The following is a 23,895-nucleotide window of genomic DNA, read 5'->3' on the forward strand; positions in this document are numbered from 1 at the left end:
ATAAAGCTTTATTACAAAAATGATCGGCCCCCAGCCACGCACATGTATGAAATTATGCATTACATGTTCTCGCTGTATACAAACAGGTTAAACGCGGACCTAAAAAAATAAAGAAAAAAACGTAATCAAAAACAGATTCTTGAAAGTTAAACTTTATTAAAACACAAGTAACGAGTAGGCTCAAAATGACTGGTAGGCACAGTGCCACAATTATAATTAAAAAGAATAAAACTGATTAGTAAGAGGTAGTATCACATACTAATTAATGACCAAAAGTGCATGGCCTGCTTGCCAGCACCTGCTTCTGGGGCCACCGGATTCAAGATAGAAAGCCAGTACTTTCTAGCTGCATTGAAAAATATATGGTAAAATAAATTCCACGCAAGCAGAATCCAGAGATGGAATGTTCATCTTGATAGGCAACTTGGTCAGGCAGCTTCTCAGATCACAAAAGTACCAATAACATAATGCTGCCAGAGACTTAGAGATAGGCATTGCAAATGAGAAATATCCCTGACACTTGAAGAGGAACGCTGGAAACCAAGCGATACAAACATGTACGAAAATTAACCATCAAAACATTGCCTCCAGAACATTCCCGTAAGCGCTCCGCAAGGCGAACAAACGTACCACAAACAGCAGTCAGAAGCACAGCTCTAAATTTCAGCACGCAACTGTGGCCATGGTCAACCGCACAAAAGTCGAAAAGACACAAATAAAGCACACGCTGCTCGCGCCCGCAACATTGTTGCGCACATAGAGTTTCATATTATTTAGAAACTCTATGGTTGCGCATTTGCATCGAAGCGCGTGTTGCTGAATTGATATCAGTGGCGATGCGAAGTCAAAGCTATTGCGAGTTCAAGCTTCTTTTTTTTTTTTTTTTTTGTTCTTTATGAACTGTCGTAATACATCAGCAAGTTAAAGGTTACTTATTTTCAACAATGTACTAATAGGTATAACTGAAAAATAAAGCATCTTTGTATGAGAAAGAAAATGACGTGACCGAGACCGAAAGCATAGCGAAAAAATGGCGATCCATGCTTTCACTGCAGTACCAACTGTTGACAAATTTCTGCCGTTACCTTGCCGCTTCCAATCGGAGTTCTCTAAAATCATGCACCGAGAATTGGCGTTTGCGCGCGGTGTCCGGCAGCAACGTTACTAGATCTCCAGCAGTGCGTGCAAAGGTCGTGCTAAATTGCAAAATAATTAATTTAATGCTTTTGCTCTCCTAGCTTCCCATTGTTAGGCATTAGAGACAATTTGCTTGTATTTCTGCGGCATAGTGCGTGCATCGACTCATAACGCACAATGTACGATCAATGCACGAGAGCTTTGAATGTGCAAGAGATGTCCAAATCATAAGGACATTCGACGTCCTCTGGATGACCCTTGACTGCCACGTACTAGTCGAACATACTATAGATGTAAATTGGACGTCGTTAAATGTCTTGGATATTTGGTCTTTTGTCGTACATCCAATGGATATTTGTGGTTCACTGGGACAGTAGGTCGTGCTGATTATTCACATGTTGCGCATGCATGGTAGTACCATATATATTTATTCCTTCATGTCTCTTATCCGGCTAACAATTAATTCATCTATAAAATACAAATTTATTTGAGACTGTATAGAAATATGTATTGAAATGTTTGGTAAGCTCGTGCTTTGGGTGCATGTTAAAAAAAGCCCTGGCTTGTCTTAATTATTTCAGAGCCCTTGCGGTGTCTCACGTTGCTTTCCAACGTAGAACTGAATGAATAAACGAATGAATCGATCCACGCTCTCACTGCAGTAGCAACTGTTGACAAATTTCTACCGTTACCTTGCCGCTTCCAATCGGAGTTCTCTAAAATTATGCACCGAGAACGCGCGTCGTCTGCTCGAGCAGGCGACGCACTATTTTGTACGAAATTAAAATACCCTATTCTCTTAAACGTGTGCCTCGGAAATAGTGCTAAATATTGGTTTTGAGATATTAGATTGTCACACGCTCTATGAATGTTGCAAAATTTCGGCCTCACTCGGCGGCGGCGCACTACGGCGAACGTAGCTTGTGTCCTGTAAAAGTGTCCTGTGCAGACCATGTGTCTAGTAAGACTGTCTGTAGTCTAGCGGTCTAGCAGCCACCGTGGTCTAGCGAGGGACTAGAGCGACGCAAGTTTAGTGTAGCGTCACCAGTCAGTATATTAACTCTATGAGTGTCACGTCGTAGCAACAGCTCTGAATCCCCTATAACCACTATAACCGTGGCTAGCGGCGCAACGAGCTGACAGTCAAGATGGCAGCCTCCCTGGAGAGCATTTTGTCGCGCTTGCTGGTCCCCGACAATGCTGTGATTGTTCAGGTATGTTTTTGCAGAATATGCCGGAATTGCTCACCCATGATGAAATGTCCTAAATAATCACCCATCTTGGTCATTTCTCTTGGTGCAGTCAACTATGCTTAAGCGTACGGGCACATGTCGCACGCACATGTCACACGTGCGTTAAGACAGGTGAAAACGCAAGTGGGATATTTATTTTAAAAAATCAACGCTGTTGCCTATCCTGTAAAACGCCTATGAAATTGCTTGCTGTGGCTTTTGTTCTCGGTCACCTGTTAACAGTCGCCCATCGTAACTTGCTTTCGTTTTTCTTTTCTTTTTTTCTCTTTTTTTTTTTTTCTCCTCCCGTCTTCCATACGATCGAGGAAATTGTTTTAGTGGAATTTAAATGCGTTACGAATCGTATTGCTACTTATGTTAAAACAGTGATCTGCTATTTATTGTTCTTGCACCGTGATTTTGTATTAGCTTCCAACGCATGCAGTTCTAAACACTTCTTTCGCTGCAGTTGTGCAAACAATGTTACCTGTACAGTGTGCTGGGTTAGTCGCAGTTGTGAAGGCACTCTGCAGTCTAGAGAACAGCAGCATGTAGCTTGTGATATACTTCTGAATTCTTGCTGTGTTTGCTCACTGACAAATGGCAATTTCAATAATCACTTGGAAGTGGCTGTCATAAAGTTGCAACTTTGTCACCGCAATATACATACGTTTGTCACCTGCCACAAAGTGCTTAAATGTCCACAACAAACGGTGCACCAACTGCACATTACTCCGCTATGTTGGCACAAGCACAATGCCAAAAACATGAAACCAAGAATTGTGCAGGCACACTGAAAAACATAAAAGATGTTCATGTGTCTTCACATTTTCTGTCTGTGTGTGTCTGTGATATGATTTACCATAATATGAAACCTAGGCCCACATGGAGAATGTTTCAGACAGCTGGAACCTGAAAAAGACTCTAGAATCTCAACCCACGCACCGGCATTAGTGCTAGCCATTGTTTGTTCCAAGGCAGTGCTTTGTAAATATGCACTTTTCTTTCTGTAAAAGCAACATAAGCTTAGTACTGCTGAAGGCATCGAGTGACTCGCGTCAATTTTAAAAAATGTTCACTTTTGCCAAGACATGCGTATAGTGACTAAAGGTGTCTGGCTTTGCTTTGTCTCAATGCTTGTCACAAAAAAGGGATACCTTGGTCACATCAAAAGCTCCAAAATACCAGTACTAACGTCGTCTTGAAAAGCACTGGTACATGTTGCTACATTTGGCAGGTGGAATCAAGCATCAGCAGAATGGTTTCCAGATGGCAACCCGCCATGGTTGCTTAGTGGCTATGGTGCTGGGCTGCTAAGCACGAGGTCGCGGGATCGAATCCCGGCCATGGCAGCCGCATTTCGATGGGGGCGAAATGCAAAAACACCCGTGTACTTAGATTTAGGTGCACGTTAAAGAACCCCAGGTGGTCCAAATTTTTCGGAGTCCCCCACTACGGTGTGCCTCATAATCAGATCGTGGTTTTGGCACGTAAAACCCCCATAATTAATTTCCAGATGGCAGTGGCATTCATGAGGTTCGTGTGAGCATAGTTTGTGCTACTGATTTCATGACAAAAGTGTAAGATGAGCCAGGCAAGCTGCTCCTACTTGGTGTGGTACATTTCACCTTATGCTATATGGCACATTACTTGCTAGGTACTGCTTTTGTTTGTGGTGTGTAAGGACTGTGCATTACAAAATTAGGTTTAGTATTTATGTGAACCGTGAACCACAGACAATTAAACATGCCAGTGACAATACATTCAGGGTTATGAAGAAGGCATATTTTCCATACAGTTACAAAATTGAAGCTTCTGTATGTCCACTGTGGGCTGCCTAATACCCCAGTCACACGGTACACTTATGATTGCAATGGAGTGTGAGCAGTATGAAATTTGACCAGGATTGGCTCCTTTCTGCAGCTTGTGCAAAGGAGCCACTCGCAATTGACAAATTCAATCCTAATCAGGTTTGATCATGATCAAAAGTGTCCCTTGTGACACTGCAATTTTAACGCAAGACCCAGTCACAGAAACTGCACTATTTAAAGCAACATGCTTAACTTATTCGAAGGTACATTCTTAATTTAAAATCCAGCAGTTTTGTCTAATCAGCAGCTGAACTGTCACCTGGGTCTACTTGTACAAGTGATTTTAACACTGGTAAAAAGCTTGTGTGACTGACTGTAAGTTGCTGCACAGTAAGTTGCCAAGGGGCAAAGGTATAATAAAGTTGCTATTTGCTATCGACCAAAAAAGTTTACAGACCAAGGGATCTGACAAAAAGCTGAATATCTCCGCAGCCTCAAAACGCCGCCTGGTATTCCCATTGCCAGCCTCTACTGGTATATGCGCACAACATTGTGATGTACGGTTTTACTGGCTATTTTTAAAGGCTGCTCGGATATTTAGTGTGTTCTGAGATCTCGTGGTCCGTAAACTTTTTTGGTCAATAGTACAAGCATCCCTTTGAGTCATTCACGACGGGTGGTGTTTTTATGGTGCCATTGTTACATTTATTCTAACGTCGTTTGTGAAATTATTCAGCTAGTGTTATTATGTATGCCAACCGCATGTCTTCATAGATAATCTCTGTTTTCAGCCATACAGGGGGCCGTAATCGCCCAATAATTTCATTTGTCATGAACAGCAATATATGCAACTGTGTTTATGAAAAAAAAAAATAGCCTAGCACTGTTTGCTGTTAGGAAGATTTACCTCTGAGTTTTCTAAGGGGGCATCCAGGCATGCACATCTAAGTACCACTTATAACCTTTGAATTGTGTTGCATTTAATGTATGAGTGTTGGCCTACCAGGTAATGACATCGGAACTATGATGTGTGCTTATAAAGGTCTTTCCAAAAAAGCAGCTGAAAATATCCCACTTTATAGGCACCATCATTAGAAGATTGTAGCTATTATTATAGCATAAATAGAAAATATAGCAAATTGAACAACTATTGCATGTGTAGCAGATAGGCTTGGATTCCTAAATTGTATAGTGTGTAGATCAGTTACATTCATGCAAACCTGGCAGAACTTCTATTTTTATAGGATGGGCGTATTTACAGGTAAATTTAAGATGTTTAAGTTCATTTTGTTGAGTTTCAATGCATAAAACTTGGCTGTGACAGTTTTTTTAACTGTGTTGCAAGAAAATTAAAAGCGTAAACTAAAATTTGGCTTCTGTAAGCTAGTATTTTTGGCTTTCATACAGCAGTTTTCATATTTACACTGTGGTTTGCTAACAACACATTGGTAGGTGTGCCCTGAAGTCTGCTAATTGATAGCAAAAATGGCAAAAATGTACACTGACCATGTGAAATAATTTAGCTATCCACTCTGCATTAAGTGTTGCAAGATGTAGCTTCTGCTTTGTTTTTACTGAAATGGTTACTGCATCTGCTTTGTCAAGCGCTCAACAGTGTAGAATTTCTTAGCCAGAGCTTGGCCCAGCTTGGCATATAAGACAGTTTTAGTATAGCGTATGCAACTAATAGTGTACACTATACGCTATAGTACAGCGTACGCTAAACAGCGCACGTTTATTACAGTTTTAGTTGGCCTGCGAGATTTTCCGATCTCGGAGGCCATATGCCATCGTCGCGCCTATCTCTCGACTTCACCGACAGGTGGCGCTGACATATCTCGAAGGTTTCCCTCGTTAGGCTTCGTGTCGTTCGAAACGAGAAGCGATCTCGAAAACTCCACAAGGTTATCCATAATACACTGTCGTCGAAGCGGCCTGATACTAAGCGAAAGCCATTTACGCAGTCGTTTGCTACAAACGAAGAGAATTCTACAAAAGCTACGCCAAATTCAATTCGAAGTGGGCAGCGGGGACCGCCGCCATGTTTTACGCAAACTACGCAAAGACAGTAACGCTAAATCTGAGAAATAGCGTGCGTACGCTATCGGTCGGATAGCGTTCTGTGCATGCGCAGTGACGACCCGCTATTTTATAGCATACGCAATGGCATAGCGTATGCTAAACTAAAACTGTCTATAGAGTTAGATGGTTACCGGGAGGCTGAGCCTGTTTCACGGGCATTGTTTCTGTGTTAGCTTCATTGTACTTTTTATCTGACTGACAAATGGCAGGAAAGGCATCAGCCTGGCTGAGAGCTGTCTGTAGCCCAGCTCACCAAAAAAAAAAAAAAAGCGTGCTTTTGTCTTTGGCAAAACCATAGTAAAAGTAGGAGAAAGCGATGCCACTATGTGGTTAAAATTATTGCGCTGAAAACTGCCATGAATATGTATGTATAGGTCCTGAAGTAAGGTTCTGAATTCGTTTCAAATTTTCCCAAAGTAGAGTTGCAGATGCCTAAATGATGATCTAGATAGTTAGAGGAATGGCATATATAAAAGAATGTGGCCAGCCAATTGCTAGCTTAGCAAAATATGCAGTCAGTGTACCACACACTGTACTAATGAACATGGTGAAAGATGTATAAAAATTTTTTACTTCACATAGTCAAACTGGGCAGCTGTGATCAGGTGGTTGGCATTGGGACAGAGCAATTAATGTGGTATTCATGCTTGAAGCAATCTTCAACACATAAATATGTGAAATACCAAGGCTCAGTCATGTGATTTGCCAGTGACGGTTGTCACTGGAGCATGCACCAAATCACAGTCAAAAGCAATAGGTGCATCCTGACTCTTTGCATTGGTTAGTGGAGGCTTGGTTTCTTGTAGTGCTCAGAATGTATCAACATCATATCAAAGGTGCCGTCGACTGGCATTTTAGCAGTGCTTGCTTGGCAATGCATGAGGCCTATTGAAATGCCAGACCACCCGCCGTGGTTGCTCAGTGGCTACGGTGTTGGGCTGCTGAGCACGAGGTCGCGGGATCGAATCCCGGCCACGGCGGCCGCATTTCGATGGGGGCGAAATGCGAAAACACCCGTGTACTTAGATTTAGGTGCACGTTAAAGAACCCCAGGTGGTCTAAATTTCCGGAGTCCCCCACTACGGCGTGCCTCATAATCAGAACTGGTTTTGGCACGTAAAACCCCATAATTAAAAAAGAAAATGCCAGACCATGCTTCGCAGTTATAATGGTGCAGTCTGTGTAGTGCTGCCGGGTGCATTACATAGGGGGAAATTTAGAAGTCACAGTATCTGAAATACAAGTATTCTTTTGAACAGAATTAGGTGAAAATGAATGCACTTGTTTTAAATGGTAGGTTGCTATGTGAGCATAATGCACAGGACGAGTGCTATAATGTTATGCTTTGGCTCACACACAGGCAACTCAGGAGCTCAAGGAAGCGTACAAAGATCCTAACATTGTGCAACACCTCTGCCATGCGCTTTGCATGTCTGAGAATGTTCAGGTGAGCTCATTTCAAAATCATTTTACTTGTGTCTTTGTAAAGATATGATATTTGTCATATTTGGAAAGGTTGCTTTCTTCATACATATTGTAAGCTTGTGCTCTGGCCAAATTTGCATTTGGCCTTTATATAATGCTTGACATTCATTTAGTACAATTTTCAAGCACATAAGACTGTGTGTACTAAGGATAAGTATGCACCTGTAGATTAGGCATCCTTTGTAAAAGGGGATCATGTCTGTCCAGCTTAGTGGACATTTTATCATGGTTGAATTTTCCTCATAGCTCGGGAGTTTTTATAAAAAGTTATGGCACAGCTGTACCTAGTACTCGGTGACTGTGCAGAATTTTCACAAGTTGCTCACATTTTGGTATGATGTCTTTGAAGCTAGTAATAAAAAGCATCTGAAAACTTGGCTTCTACACTTTCTTAATTGCTGATGTCATTCTGAGTGGGGACATTGATGTGTAACGCCCATTTATCCTTTTGCAACATGTCATCTTGTTTAAAAATGAAAGTGAAAACTGTAGACGCTGTACGCACGGCAACAAAACAATGTCAAGAATTGTTGCATTTGTTACAGTTCATACTTGTGTCTGTAACATCCATGTGTACCATGCACTATGAGCTGTGAGCTAAGTTTTGTAATAGTTTTATGAAACCTAGTTCTTTTTGAAACATTATGAAGATAAAGCATTCATATATCCAGCTTACTTTAGCCGAGGTTAAAAAATATACCAGGGCATTATAAGAAGACGGAGATAAGAACAGTTTTGTCCCTATCATGCAGCAAGCCATATTATTTCTTGTTTTGACTAATTGCATAATTAGTCAAGAATAATTAATCAATTTGCTGGTTTTAAGATGGGGATAGACTTTCTAGTCAAAATGTGGCAAGAAAGTTTAGGAAACGTCCGATTCAGCACTATGTAAATTTCTTTTTATTTTGTAAAAAATTTGTCTTATATAAAGCCAGGAGAAAAACAAAACCTACGCAACTACTCGCAGCATACCTTAGGCAGCAAATAGCCAATTCTCACATTTCATCCATTTTACTGGCTAATCCGTTATATATATATAAAGCTTGACAAACTGTTGAATTATGTTCACAGAAGAATGTTGATCTCCCGCACAGCTAACCCATTTTTGATTCCCAGCTTGGGTCAGACTTTTTTCAGTGCATGGTTAATATTTTGCATAATGGCTTGTTCACAAAACAACGGTATATATTTATCTTCAGAAAATTTTAAAGTGCAATGAAAAGACAGAAGACAGAGGAACGACAAGATAAAGTGTTTCACCAGTACCTTAGTCTGAGTCTGAGTCTTTATTCCAGACATGCATACATAAATACATGGCTGAGGAGAAGGGAAAAAAAAAAAGCAGCTCAGTCGAGGCTTGACAAAGCTCCCTTCCCCCCGTATACATTGTTACTGCGGTATGCACAGAGACAGAAATAGCACAGGCTAATGAAGTAGCATAAAAGACTCAAAACTGGAAAAAACACGGTGCACAATAAAATGGACAATACTACAAATGAGTTATATCTCCGGATACATTCAAAGCAAGTTGCGGTCACAAAAAAGAAAGTAGCGGGGAAATGCACACATTAACTAAATAAGTTTCGAAGAGAGTTAAAGGAAAGTTCGCATATCGAGGTGTGAGAAAAGCCAAACTTGTTAAGCAGCAGAGAAGGCAATGTATAGCTTAGGGTTTGAAAGTCGTAGTTAGTACGTGGGTGAAGCACAGACCAATACTCGTGGTGCCTTGTAAGGCAGTAAAGAATATTGGTGTGTAGGTTAGCGACTTCACATAAGAACAAAATGCCGTGTTCAATCTGTGATTTGTAGAGCTGTAAAAGACGATGCTGGTACATGTTGGATAAGTGCATGATACGATAGGTTATAAACAGTGGTTCAGAATGCATTCTGTAAGGCACGTCAGCAATCGCTCTAAGCGCATTTTTCTGCATTATGATCAGTTTACTAATATTGGTCTGTGTTGTACTTCCCCATACCAATATGCAGTATTTTAACTGTGATTCAAACAGTGTGTGGTACAATGTAAGGTTTGCTTTTTCTGGCAATAAATGCTGAAAATTTCTCAAAACTATACATGCAAGCTTACTTTGAATATGTTCTATGTGACCATCCCAGAACATGAATTCATTAAAATAGACTCCAAGCGTTCTAACGGTGTTAGTAATTTCTATGGCATTTCCTCCCAAGTAGCTCTGACAGAAATAGCTAGATTTTTTTGCTCTGAAAAATGTAGCTTTAGTTTTATTGGAGTTAATAAGAACGGAATTTTTAAGAGGCCAAGAATAAAACTTATTTAAGACAATATTGGCCTGATTCACTAAATCATCTGCATTTGAACCCGATAAAAATAAGCTCCTGTCATCTGCATATATAATATATTGGACACTAGTGTCTATTTCTATCAAATCATTAATATAGATAATGAACAGCAAAGGACCAAGCAGGCTACCTTGAGGAACACCATGTTCGACTTTATTACAGGACGAGTGGTGGTTATCGATAGCAACATCTTGAGTACGATCACACAAATAACTCGATATTAGATTCAATGAAACACCTCGGACACCGTAAGCTGGAAGTTTTAAAAGAAGGGTTTTATGATTACTTTTGAAAAATATATAAATATTCCTAAAGTCATTAGTTTCTTTTCTATATTATGAAGAATAAGTTCTTTTTCTTTGAGCAGCGCAACTTCCGTAGATGATCTTCCCTGAAACCAAACTGTGTACTGGTTATTAGCCCGTATTTTTCGAAAAATTTTGAGATATGCACATAAATAACTCACTCTAATCCTTTAGAAAAAATTGGTAAAATGGATATGGGCCTATAATTACCGAGGATTTCTTTGGCACCACCTTTATGGAGAATAATCACTTTCGCCTTTTTCATTTCTGATGGAATAGTACCGGTGCGGAAAGACAAGTTATAAATATGCGTGAGGAGCGGACAAATGACATCAAGGACATGTAATACAGTCTCATTGTCAGACCAAAAGCGGCTGATACTTCATCGCAATCACACTCGATAAGTGCCATAGTGTCATGTGCTTGATTTTTCACAAAATCAAGAGTGCTAGGGTCATGCTCACTTTGAACAAGGGATGTAAATTAGTCATTGAACTTGTCAGTTTGGTGTCTCCCAACATAGCTGATACCATCAATTATAAGAGAAACAGGTGAGCACGATCGTTCAGATTTTAACAATGTGTTTAATCTATTCCAGAGAACCTTTTGATCACTAATGCCTGCAAATAAGCGAATGTGATGTTCGTTTTTAGATTTTCTTATTGTGACGTTCAATTTATTGCGAAATTTTTTTAAATCTACGAAATTGGGGTGTTCGTGACTCTGTAGAAACTTCTGATATAACTTGTTTTTCTTAGAAATCCTTTTAAGGATGCGAGACTTCATCCATGGCTTACGGGCCTTCTTCGGTTTTTTCGTAACCCTGTATGGGAATGCCATGCTGTAGAACATTGAGAAGTGTTTTAGGAAAAAATTAAACACCTCGTCTGCAGTCACGTGGCTGTACAGTGGTGTTCATTCAAAATTTAATATCATGCAACGAAATTCTTCTAATGAGCTGCCGTTAATATGCTGTGTCCGAAATAACAGGTCATGTGTAATTTTGCTGGAAACCAAAGAGACGTTGCATAACAGAAACGCAGGGAGGTGATCACTCAATGCTCTGTTAATAACCCCTGCAGAAACACATTCAATAGATTCATTAGTGATTAGCAAGTCGAAGTGCATTTGCAGATGACGAGGTAACACGGGTCGGTACAGTGATAACATTTCGAAGCAAATAAGACTCAAGCAGAAGCAAAACTGTGTGCGTCCTGGAGAATTCTCGATAATATTAATATTCAGATCACCTCCAAGGAAAATAGTATATTGGCACTGACATGCAAATTCAAAAACACTTTCACTATAAGCAAAGAAATTTTCAGTGCGACCACACAGAGGGTGATATACAACAACGAAAAGTATTTTTCCAGAACGCACAGATAGAACTTCATAATCAGGTGTAACAGCACATAATTGTTCAATCTTATCTGACTGCATGTGTTTTAGCAACAGCAAACATAAACCTCCACCACGTTTACCAACGCGAAGCAAATAAAAAGAATCGTAGTTTTGAGGAGCAAAAGAATCATTCTCTGACATCCAAGTTTCGGTCAACATTATTGCATTAAATTTGAAACTAAATTCACTAAGAAACGTTTCCAAAAGATCTTCTTTACCGCGGATTGATTGAATGTTAATGTGCAGCACTGATAAAGTATATTTAGTAACAAGTTTGCCAAGGTTATTAGGGGAAACATACGGGGAATCCATCATGAATTGTGAAGTGTTCAGATGCAATTATAGTATTGCACGGCTAGTCGTGTCAAATCCTCTGCACGTTGGATAACATGAGCCCGTTCCCTGTCAGCCGTCCGCACATGAATTTTGCCATCGCGGTGCCATGCATATATAAAGTCATTGCGATCTGCCCATTGCTTCGCAGTCTGCAGCAAAATCCGGTTGTTTTGTGTCATGTTCTCGGTGATTGACACTTTAGACCGCTCTTCTCTCAACCTCTTATTTCCCTGCAGCCATTCATTTTTTGTTTCCAGTTTTACAAAGCAAACAATGACTCCTGGAACACTCCCAGTCTTTGACGGTAACCTGTGCAAGGTTTCCACGTCACTTTTCTCAAGGACAGGAAGACTTGAGGACTGTCCAACAGCGTTAATCTTAAAAATCAAATCTTCCTTGTCAGACCCGAGCTATCCCATGGAAAATTAGGTTCTGTCTACGGCTTCTCCATTCAAGATTATGCACAGCAAACTTAAGCTCTTGAATCTGCGCGGTGTTGTCCTGGACTTCGAACACGTCCACACGCTTGCATAGGTGTTTTATTTCTGCATCTTGCCGATTCATAGTCTTTAGAATCTCGTCATACTTGTCAGATAGGTGAGAGATGACTTTATCAATGCTGGAAAACTTGTGCCGGAAGGTTCTCAAGCTTTTCGAGCTGCTCTAGAATTGTATTTAGTAGAGCACATACATCCTGGTCACTCCTTTCTTCACCACTTCCCTGCCCCCTCAGGTGCTGCGAATAGCAACTTGTGCATTTCCATGAGCCAAAAAAAGTTTGATTTGTTCTTAGCTTGTGCTTCAGTAAGTCCTGAGCACTTACCTAAGTGATAGGACTCTTTGCATTCGCAACACGCTAAAAAGCGACTGAGGGTGGGAAGTGGTTTTGCACACGAGGCACACAACTCACTAGAGCTAGCCATTGTGCAATCAAAACGATAACGAAAGAATACAAGATGGGCAAGAAAAATGCATAAACACACTGATTCGGCAGCGGCAAGTGCTAAATCGCTACTAAAAGGGTAGGTACAAGGCACCAACCTGCGTGTACAAAAAGAAGTCCTTAGCATGGTCTGCTCCGGGTGACCGCCGCTGCCGATGTGAAACACAGGGGCACAGGGGCATTTTTCGCCGGGTGATATCAGTTGCGTCAAATGGCTGCGCAGTGGTGCTTGCGGCAGTGGCTTGAAAAAGATGGTCCACCGGGCAGCGCAGAAGTGTTCGATGGACGGATCACCACACGCCGTGACAGACAGGGGTTATGGCGGGTAGGAAATCCTCCTGTCTCCGTGGCACGGTTCAGCTACTGGGGACTGCGTGTATAAAAAGAAGTCCTTAGCACGGTCTGCTCCGGGTGACCGCCGCTGCCGATGTGAAACACAGGGGCACGGGCGCGTTTTTCGCCTGGTGATATCAGTTGCGTCAAATGGCTGCACAGTGGTGCTTGCGGCAGTGGCTTGAAAAAGATGCTCCACCAGGCAGCGTAGAAGTGTTCGATGGACGGATCACCGCACGGCGTGACAGACCGGAGTTATGGCGGGTAGGAAGTCCTCCTGTCTCCGTGGCACGGTTCAGCTACTGGGGACTGCGTGTACAAAAAGAAGTCCTTAGCACGGTCTGCTCCGGGTGACCACCGCTGCCTTGTGTTGTCGTTCCTCTGTCTTCTGTCTTTTCATTGAGCTTTGAAGATGAATGTCAAGAAACTAGCCCACTTGTCCATCGTGGGGTATATATTCGCAACATTCCTGATTTTAACTTTGAAAATGTTAACACAGAGAGAATAGCTCCAACTCTGCTTGGGGAAGAGGTAAAGGGAAGCGAAATTGGGCTAAGTATGGTTAACTATGGAAGTTGCACAGTTAAATAGTAAGACCATGGTAAGATATAGTCCTTGAAAGACATCACCACCTTGGGCCGATGCTTGTCACGGAATGTTTTTAGCACTGCACATTCCCATAGTGAGTGGTGAACTTTTAGAGTTACCTCCCTTGTGCAAGCATAATGTTTCACCTCTGCCACAGGTGAAAATAAATCTGCCGTTGCAGGTGAAGATGTTAACACTTAGTAGGTGTAATGTAGCCATAGCAATACAATATACAAGTTCAGGGGGAGGAATTGATGATTTTAATCATGTTGATCAGTTTTATGTAGCATGCTGTGATAAAATTTGGTGAGATGGATTCGTGTAGTTAATTATTCTAGGTTTACACAGTATTGTTTCAGGGACCCTTTAAAGGTATTCTAAAGAGCAACGCTAAATCACTTTATACTGGTAAACTATTGCTCCAAAAACTTATTGTCAATTTTTGGTGGGAAAATGTTGATTACGACCAGAGAAAATGAAGGTCCAGCTTTCCCTTCTTGAATTGCATACCAAGAGCCGGTATGGCAGTGTGATGTCATGGATGTCAGTCTCATATTTGCACTGTTTAGTGCCACAAATGTTGTCAAAACTTGCTGTCTAGAGTCCTTGGCCCCTTTAGAATGAGTTGTGGTTTTTATTTCAAGGATAAACAATTAACTAAGGCTCAAGCAGAGGCTGTCAAAAATCGATGACATCATGGCAAACTCTTGCGGGTTCTCATTTTTTTTCCGGTCTTCTTTTTTTCTTCTTTGTTCTTGCTTACAAGTGCTTTGCTCAAAATAAGAGGGAGTGTTTTTCTATTGTAGAAGGGTCATTTACTATTACAGCTCAACTTTGATCTCTTTAGTATCACTTTTAAGTAGTACTGATACAAAGTTTAATTGATATTGTTTTATGATGATTAGTTAGTGATGCAGCGTCTGTACAGAACCTCATGTTCTCCACTCTGTCACGAATAATTACATATGCCCTCCTGTAGTATGTCCAGTCTAGGTTTCTACATCAGAAAACACTGACCTTGCTGACCCCTTTGTAAATATAACTGCTGATGGATGACATGATACGGCAAATAGATGATGCAGATGTGTCAGTGCATATGTGTCCCATGAAAAAGATTATGAACAGTGCATGAGCACATCAAGTCATCTTCTGTGCCACCAAATCAGTTCTTCCCCTCTGGCTCACTTCAATTTTTTTCTCATTTTGTTAATGATAAGACCAGTAAGAAGAGCTGCAAAAAAAGAGGGAAAGGGAGCGCTAGGTATCCGTGTTTCAAGCAACAACACAGGTTGGGGGTGACGGAGAAATAATATAGCCCTGAGCTAAAGCTTGGACAAGCTAGTCTGACGCATTTGCACATATCCATGCCCCGTCCATCACCCGTGGGTCGTTGCTGAAAATAACAAGAGCATGCTGGAATCATATGCTGTGTTCGTGCTAAGTTGATGCTTATTTCGCACGACACTGTGGCTGGGACAGTTTTTGATCTCGCAATAAAATATGTAGTAACCTTTGCATACCTGCCAACTCTTCTGAATTTTCCGTAAAATGTACGAATTTGGACCCGTCTTATGATTTTACGAATGTCGGCTCAATTTTTACGGAAAAGTGGTTATATTCACGAAATTATTTTTAAAAATTCCTAATACTTGTGGGCGGGTTCGCCACTTACATAGGGGCGCATAGAGATGGGGTTGTGCGCCGTAACCTTTATTGTCTGCAGAGTAAGGACATTTTTCACTCTGTGACGTTGCCTTCGTCATCGGGTCGTCCAACGTCCCGATGACGGCCGGACGTCACTGGTTGTCGTTACTCTCAACATAGAGATCCACCTGTACGTAAGTGGCGCCCCCAGAGACAACGGCGATTTCGGGTGGATGCGGCAGGCACAGTTTCTGTATCGGAGGCTGTGGCTTGCCTCGCCTGTCACCTTCGCTAGGCTTTTTTCCCGAGTATGACCTGTTTTGTGGGCCTCACTTTTTTTTTTTTTTTTTTTGGTGCGATGTGCTGCTGCATCGGGCGCAGTGCGACTCCGGTACTCCGGTGTTTCGTAGCCGTAGCGGCTGTGAAGTGTGATGGCGTGGTCGAAGCCTCGTCAGTACTAGACTCCATCAGTACTTCCAAGTGTGTGTGTGTGAAGTCGTACTCCGCCGCAGAATTCCCGTGCTCACCCCCCCCCCCCCGTCGCGAGTTTACGAATTTGAAAGTCTTGAGGTTGGCAGGTATGCCTTTGCTGGCCATTTATACTTAGTTAAAGATATCCATATGTACAGGTGAATTGAGCAGTGCATGTACTTGAACTTTGAAATATTGTATCAGTTTCATGAGGGCAGCTGAAATTGCCATAATTCATATCATTAGCAGTGCCTAATTACTTAATTAAATGCATGCAATTGTGTGCTGTTTATGTATAGGTGCGGCAATACTCAGCAGTGCTTCTGCGGAAGAAGTTGTACCGCCTAAGAAGCTGGAGGAAACTATCATTAGAGACACAAAATGGGTAAGTTTATGAGACTAGGTTATGCTACCTTGGTGACTTGAAATCGTTTTTCACGCCTTGATTATTCATGTGTAGCCTTCATGTTCTCCTTGGAAGTGTAGCATAATTTGTTACAGCACTCAACATTTGTTGACGATTTTGCATTACTTAGTTTGTTTGTGCCATAGGGTTCTTTGTCTTTTTTTTTTTTTTTTTAGCATAAAGACTAGGTATTCGCTTTCGGTTGCAGTGTGCAATCCCGTGTTACACGGGCACGTTTGGAAGGCCTTCCCATCGACGGCCTTCAAAACGCCATAACTCAACTGACTCAAAGGAGTTGCCGCGCTGCTACACGGCGCTTTTGAAAGGCTGTTGAGTGGTTCAGGCGTTTCTCGCAAAATTTGGTGGCGCTGCGGACCTTTATTTTCGTTTTCATGTCACCAAAAGTTCAACAACATTAAAAGCACGTAACAGCTCTATAATTTCTTTTATGTTCGTTTATACGGCGAAATGGTGCCGATATGGCAGCCGGCAGCACATGGAGTAGAGGGAAAGTGTACTAGACAACATGGAGGAAGGAATGAACACAAGCACGTCGCTGTTATCGAGAGTATGTGCAGTTTGCACATATCAAGTGGCAGAAATACTTTATTGAATAATTAATAACACTCACATATAGTATTTTTAGAGCATTTTGGTTTGATTTGTTCTTTCTAACCGTGGAGTACGAGCGCACTGTGAACGAGAGGGCATGTTCGCACTGTTTCCACTTCCGTTGCTCAAAGGCCATCGAGATTTCGATAGAGTTGTAAGGTGGGCTCTGTTGACTCAATAGACTATTGACTCGACGGCCTTCGAAACTGCCCGTGTAGCAGCTCTAACTTGACCTTTGAGTCAACTGACTATCGGTTGGAAGGCCTTTCAAACGCCCGTGTGACACGGGTATAAATTTCACTTCATTTTTCTAGCTGTATGCCTTGTGTAAATTTTTTAGAATGTTGATTTATCTTTGTTACGTGTGCATGATGTCCTTTTCGTATTTACTTCTTCATTCTTAACGCATTTTGGGCACCAGTGTTCATGTTTTTATTGGTAAAACTTATGTTAATGTTGTACGGCCAGTTATGACTTCATAGCCACAAAGCCATTGCGAGCTCAAGAAGGCAAGCAAGCTTTGCTCTGACCATAGCGTTGCTCTTGGATCACCATGAAAAACCACTAGCTAGGATTTTGATGTGAATTGAATAACTTCAGGTTAGTTGATTAGTCTGGGATCATCCAGTGCTGCTTCTCTATTTGACTTGCCCCGGCAGGCACTCTTCCTCATCATCATCAGTGGTATCATTGTGTTATTGTTGATGTTTTTGGCCTAAATTGACGTGACCCTTTAAAAAAACTTTTTCTCATCATCGGTCCTGGCAAAATTTTTAAAATCTTTTGTTCACATGTGAATCTGACCATTACGCAGGCACTGTGGTCACAAGCGCTGAATGGACTGCGATTTCTGTAGTTTTTTCACAAAATAGTTTTGAAGATTGGCATGTTCATTGCAGATCTATTCGCTGGAAAGGATGAGTTTTACTATCCACCCTGTGCTTGACATTAGTGACTATAGCAGAAGGACAGAAATGGGGCCAACATTCTGTAAATATTTCTTTAAAGGGGCCCTGAACCAATTTTTATCGAAGTGTAGAATGACATTTGAAGTGAAAATAGGCTATTTAAGAAATACTTTGCCGCGAACAGTACTTCAATGCGTTCAGCAGAAGTGGAGCTATTGACAATCAAACACGGCCTTCGCTATGCTTCCGTTCCTTCTTCATTGCCTTGCACTGCGAAGGCTACAGCGGAGTGGGACATGGCCACAACGCTCCTACTCTAAATGTCACCATGGTGCGCAGTTCGACTTCCGATTTTGGTGCCTTCGATGCACTTAACGTTAGCCAAACGCGGTTGGCTTCAGTGAGCCGCAGTGCACTTAGCCAGTGGACTCGTGGCGGCGGCCGCGGTATCTACGCTATGTAGCCAACTGCAGTATGAGAATCCACTTTATTACGAAATAAAGCGCCCAGGAAAGAGTAAGGAACATGGCTTCTGTTGAAAAGAGAGCTTTTTAGAGAAAGGGTGACTTCGCGCTCCAGTTGCGAGCTCCACACACCACATACGACAGCAGAACTTGCCTGAGATGTTCACAGCAGTGTATGCTACCCGCAGACTATGTTATTTCACCAAACCAGAGGGGTGGTTCGGGGCCCCTTTAAACAAGGCATGCATGACTTATTTCCTTGAGTTACTGCATTCAACTCATTTGCTAGTGTAAATAAAGGTCTCAGCAGTAGGGCTGGGTGATTTATTGATTAAACTTCCAATTAATCGAACGCTTTAATTGAAATCAAATTTTTTGCCACAATTAGCCAGTTGCGGTTACGTAGGGAAATGGAGCAGGTGTGGGCTCTGACATTGCCAGTTCACTTGCTTACGGCAAGGAAGGGAACAACATATTGAACTAGAATGTTCTGACTAAGGCAGGACCTGCAGGTGTCCCAGGATAAAAGCCAACCGCACATGCTGCACTTTGAGCTCCAGTCTCTGCTGCTGCTGCTGCTGCTGCTAGCGTGTGGTTGTTGAACAAAAAGGGCTGGCAACGTGCTAATGAAATTTTACTTATCAAGAACATTTTTTTTTATCCTGATAAGTGGAAATGAGTTAGCCGGAAGCATGCTATTTTAAACCTCACCAGTTAATCAACACTGCTGTAGCTAGTAGTTCATGATTAATATAGCGTACAGCCTTAATTTACGGACACAATGCAAAGGAAGCAACATGACATGTCATGTTCTGTCCTTCATGCCCTGTCCATAAATTTCAGCTGTACGCTATAGTACTTTCTGGTTAGACCTTCCGGTTAGCCCTGCCTACTCGGGTAAGAAGGCTTGCACGTCATATGATGGGTCCATCAGAGAATGTTAACAAGTTTCTTCACCACTATAACTGGACATATGATTGCATGTGGGTGAGCCTGATATGCTCACCCACTCAACAATGTATCGCTGACATTTTATTAAAAGCGACTGTCGATTTGTAGCAGGCTTCCCTTTTCATTTAAGGTTTGTTTGCAAATACCAGTGTTTATATTTTTAACACATGTATGCACAAATCCTATTAATTAACAGATTCCAATTAATCACGGTAATTTTTTAATCAATGCTCAGCTGTGATATAACTTCGTTCATAGCAAAATCTTCTTGTTTTATTATTCTGCAAAGTATAGCTGTGCGATGCAGTAGTGTTAAAAATTTGTTGCAGTTGATTACATTGTCTTAAAGGGCCCCTCACCAGGTCTGGCCATTTTTAACTGATAAGCGCTGTGCATACAATGCACTCTAACGATTGTCTGCTGTGTATTACATTGCTATGTGTCATAGGAAGAGCTGAAATTTCAAACCAAACGCCGTTTGCCCTTCTCCTTATGGGCGCCGCACTTCCAGCCAGAGAGTGACGTCGATTTCGCAAGTGCGCCACATCGCCGTACTTTGACATGACTCTCAGTGACACATGACTTTGAAAATTATTCGAGGCAACATCAGTTATTTGTTTAATCTGTTGCTTCAATAGACAAATTAAAGTTTGCAGAAATTATAAAACATACAAACCAAATGTTTGCGTGTTATTTGTTTTGCTTTGTACCGTAGCAAGAGAGATGTACTTCTGTTCCGTCTGCTTGTTCCCACGTCGTGCAGTCGTATGCGGAGACATTGAAACTGTTATTTTCTACCATGTTACAGCACGTGATCATGCACTGTGATTCGCTTGCGTCTGCTCTAGTGTTCGTGTAGTGCTGACTTATACCGCTAGTCAGGTGTTCACAGTGCATGCCTGCTCTAACATAATCACTGACATCACAAGTAAGAGCTCTCTGAACTTCCTGATCTAGTTGTTGTTTTGATGCAGTGTTTCTTTCTTATTTAAAGTTATACCGAAGTCAGACAGGCAAATTTAGTGACACTTGGAGTGGGTGCACTTCACCACATCGAGTGTCACTTCGGCAGCACGCTGCTAAGCGAGACAAGAAAGTGTTATTTGGAATTGATGGCAGTGCCAATTTATAGATTATCTAGCACATTATATACTTGTTATTTTAGCCAGTATTTGCAAAGTAACATTAATACGACCAATTATCACAAACGAAAACCAGACGACATTGCATCCAACACCCAAGCAAATCACCGCGTATTTGGAAGTCCTGACAGTAGTGAAGCATTGGCCCAAATGTACTACACAGATGTCATTGGCGGAGAAAGAAGCGTTGTTTTCATGAGCAGGGGCTTAAAACATTTTAAATCGCAAGAAAACTGGTTTCAGAATTAGTGCCAACCGTCCGCTGATTGTGATTTTATTTACGCTTGAAGCACTGCCATCGAGGCTGTACACACTTTGACGCAGCGAAGTGAGCTTGATGATTGCACTCGTGGGCAAGTGCGATTTCCAGAAAGAGTCGCTAAACCTTTCCGTATGACATCGTGCAAACGAACGTGAAATGCACTCACTCAAAGTGACCCTAAATTTGCTCGTCTGACAGGAGTATTATTTATATATCCCCTATGCAAATTGAAGAATTATACATGTTACTGGAGGCACAAAGAGGGTTCAGAATAACTGCTTATTTACATGGTTGAAAAATTGCCATAGTTGCTCTTTATGGCACCAATTACGTACATCTGTCTTTTGAAGGTTTATTTTTCATTTTTGACTAATACAGTCATCAATAGAAACAGAAAGCAGTAAAACACATTAGAAAGTATAAAATTTTCATTGTCTAACTGCATCTACAGATATAGACTTCACTCCTGAAACATTTAATATTTCAGATACAGGAACAAATCAACTATATTTCTCGTGCAGTATACTTGAAAATGCCCAGCTCATAAATTCACCTGCTTTTGCTGTAAATTGTTGCTGTTAAATGCAATTAAACATGCGAAGCCACTACATGAACACATTACTGATTCCACCAGCAACCATCCAGACATCAATTTCAATTTTATTTTCAACATCAGAAGACAATGATGTTGTGGGCAGTGGACAAAAAGCCTCAAAAATGGGCTTGAAAGCGTCCACTGACCATCACATTTGACAGACGACTCTACAACAGTGCAACATACCAAAAAGAAAACAATGTACATATGACAATATTAAACAATCGAAAAAGTACATAAAAAAATGAACTCATGACGCAATAATGCTGAGTAGCGTGCACTGATAAGCAAACAATTCAATTAACTAGGCATATTACAAGATGTACAAAAATCTACACTTATCGTACACATGTGAAAATCAGGATCTAAAAATAACAGGACCAATATAGTGCATACGCATCAGAAGTTATTTATTTAAGGACATGGTAATTGCATGCACAATCTTTGATCACCATAGTGAGTTCTGCAATGAGGAATGTCCCACATTTCGTGAAATCGAGTGTCATGTGTATTTTGGTATGTCAAACAGGCAATAGTCTAGAGCGAATTGTATTTTTTCCTCAGTTCCATTTCGTAGCGATTAATGAGTGTACGCTCGTAAAGGTTAGGAAGTGAAACTAAATGCAACTCTCTAAATAGAGGCTCATAACGGGTTTCGTATGAAGCATTCGCGATCGCTCGAACAGCCTTTTTTGTATTATGTGCAATTTTTTTTAAATGTTACAAACAGTTGTAGTACTAGGTAGCAGTAGCTTAAAATTGACCTAAATAGAGAGTTATAGATCAGAAGCTTCACACTTGCTGGGACTGAATAACGTAGTTTAGGAAGTGTACCGGCGACTCGAGATAACTTAGTTGCTGTAGCCTCTACGTGAGGGTCCCATGACATATGCTCTTCGAAAAGAACGCCTAAACACTTAACTGTGTTTCTTCTATCACTTTCCTCTAAAGTGCATGTAATGTGTTAACCAGTTTTGCAGTGCAAGTCGAATCAGAAGTGTCGTACAGCACCTATTTAAAATTATTATTCTCATTGGTACTTGTTGTTCTGAGGTGGTATCTTGGCATGTAAAATTATAGGCACAACACCTAAAGTGGATGATTTGGTCCAGAGTAAAACAGGTGCAAGAAGATTCCTAATTATGGTGCCAGCAGTGCATCTTTCAGAACTGCTCTTTTTTTCACTTATTCAAGCATCCCCCCCCTCCCCAAATTTTATCTAATGCCTTACCCTGTTTTGGTACTTAGAGTGCATTTTCTTTTTGCTAAAAATTCTGATATGACTTTTTTAAGTGTCCTCTTTTTGTTTCAGATTGAAAAGTGGCCTTCTCCAAAGAATTACTACTGAACGAGAGTAAGGTTCCTATTTGTGGCACTGTTTTTCGTTCATTTTCAACATCTAAGCATTATAACAAACCACATAACAAAGGGCTTTGAGGAAAATATCTGAAACATCACTGTATTTTGTCACACCGCCCTGCAGTGCATGACAGGTTTAATTTGGATCATTGCTTTATTTTGTTGCACGTTTAGTAGGCGGATGTCTCGAAGCTAGTGTTTGATTTTTTCCAACATGGCCTTAGTGCTGACTTCAGTAAGACTATTCCAATCTGTTTTTATTCCAAATCGGCCATTAGCTCTCAGTGATAGGTCAAAATGGCTTGGGCTCTGCCCATTTGGCCATGGTGCCCACCCATATGGGCTGGACATGAACCATTCTAACCAATCACGGAGGGCTAATGGCGGATTTGGAATAAAAACAGATTGAAATAGTTTTTTACATTATACCTGCCCAAATCTGAATGTGCAATATATGTGCCTTAGTTACAGTTATTTAGGAATTTTACTAATAGAAAAATTGCTTACTTGAATTTTTTGAGCAAGTAATGTCGGCATCTTCAAGTAGTCCAGCCTAGGTGGCAGAAGCGAAGTGTAAAAAATGTTTTAGTTATAATTATGCTCTGTGATAAAGTTAAAAATGTGTTGCAATTTCTTTATTCTAATTGATGCTTTATTATTAGGTGACGAAAAGGGGTCAGCGCGTTTACATCCACTGCACAACTTTAAAAGGACACTAAAGGAACGTTAAATGAATGTACACTGGTATATCATTCTTTCAAAGTTAGTAGTTAAATTTTTTACTGGCAGAAGATTGTCTTTTAGCAGAGAAAATGGAAGTTGAATTTCCTTTTCGAATTCAGCACCCAAAGCATGACGGCAATGACGTCAGTCTGACATCAGGACTTCTGTGGTATTTCTACATGTTTAAGCCATTGTTTTATGAGATAAGGTCCGAAACACTTCTACATTGAGTTTCTGGTTACTTTTGAGTGCAGTGAAGTTTTGATTATTGATAAACAATAAAGTAGCACTGAGCCAAAAATTTATTATGTCAGAGAGCGTGGGAGTTTTGTGGTAGTGTAGCCACCCTCTTCTTTTTTATGCATCCTTTCTTGGTTACCAAG

At 41.1% G+C, this 23,895-nt stretch overlaps 1 protein-coding gene across 7 annotated transcripts in view; it reads left to right on the forward strand.

Moving 5' to 3' along the window:
* Window positions 1–2,070: 2,070 nt before the first annotated feature.
* LOC119435958 (importin-4) overlaps window positions 2,071–23,895 on the forward strand; it is a 175,526-nt gene continuing 153,701 nt past the window's right edge. For all 7 annotated transcript variants that reach the window (XM_049673006.1, XM_049672998.1, XM_049673013.1 and 4 more), the window contains exons 1-4: window positions 2,071–2,351; window positions 7,623–7,709; window positions 16,390–16,475; window positions 22,743–22,784. In XM_049673006.1, the coding sequence (XP_049528963.1) occupies window positions 2,286–2,351; window positions 7,623–7,709; window positions 16,390–16,475; window positions 22,743–22,784 (281 nt within the window). In that variant the 5' untranslated portion in view covers window positions 2,071–2,285. The remainder of the gene's footprint in view (window positions 2,352–7,622; window positions 7,710–16,389; window positions 16,476–22,742; window positions 22,785–23,895) is intronic.

This window comes from Dermacentor silvarum, chromosome 1 (assembly GCF_013339745.2).
Source record: "Dermacentor silvarum isolate Dsil-2018 chromosome 1, BIME_Dsil_1.4, whole genome shotgun sequence".
NCBI lineage: Eukaryota > Metazoa > Arthropoda > Arachnida > Ixodida > Ixodidae > Dermacentor > Dermacentor silvarum.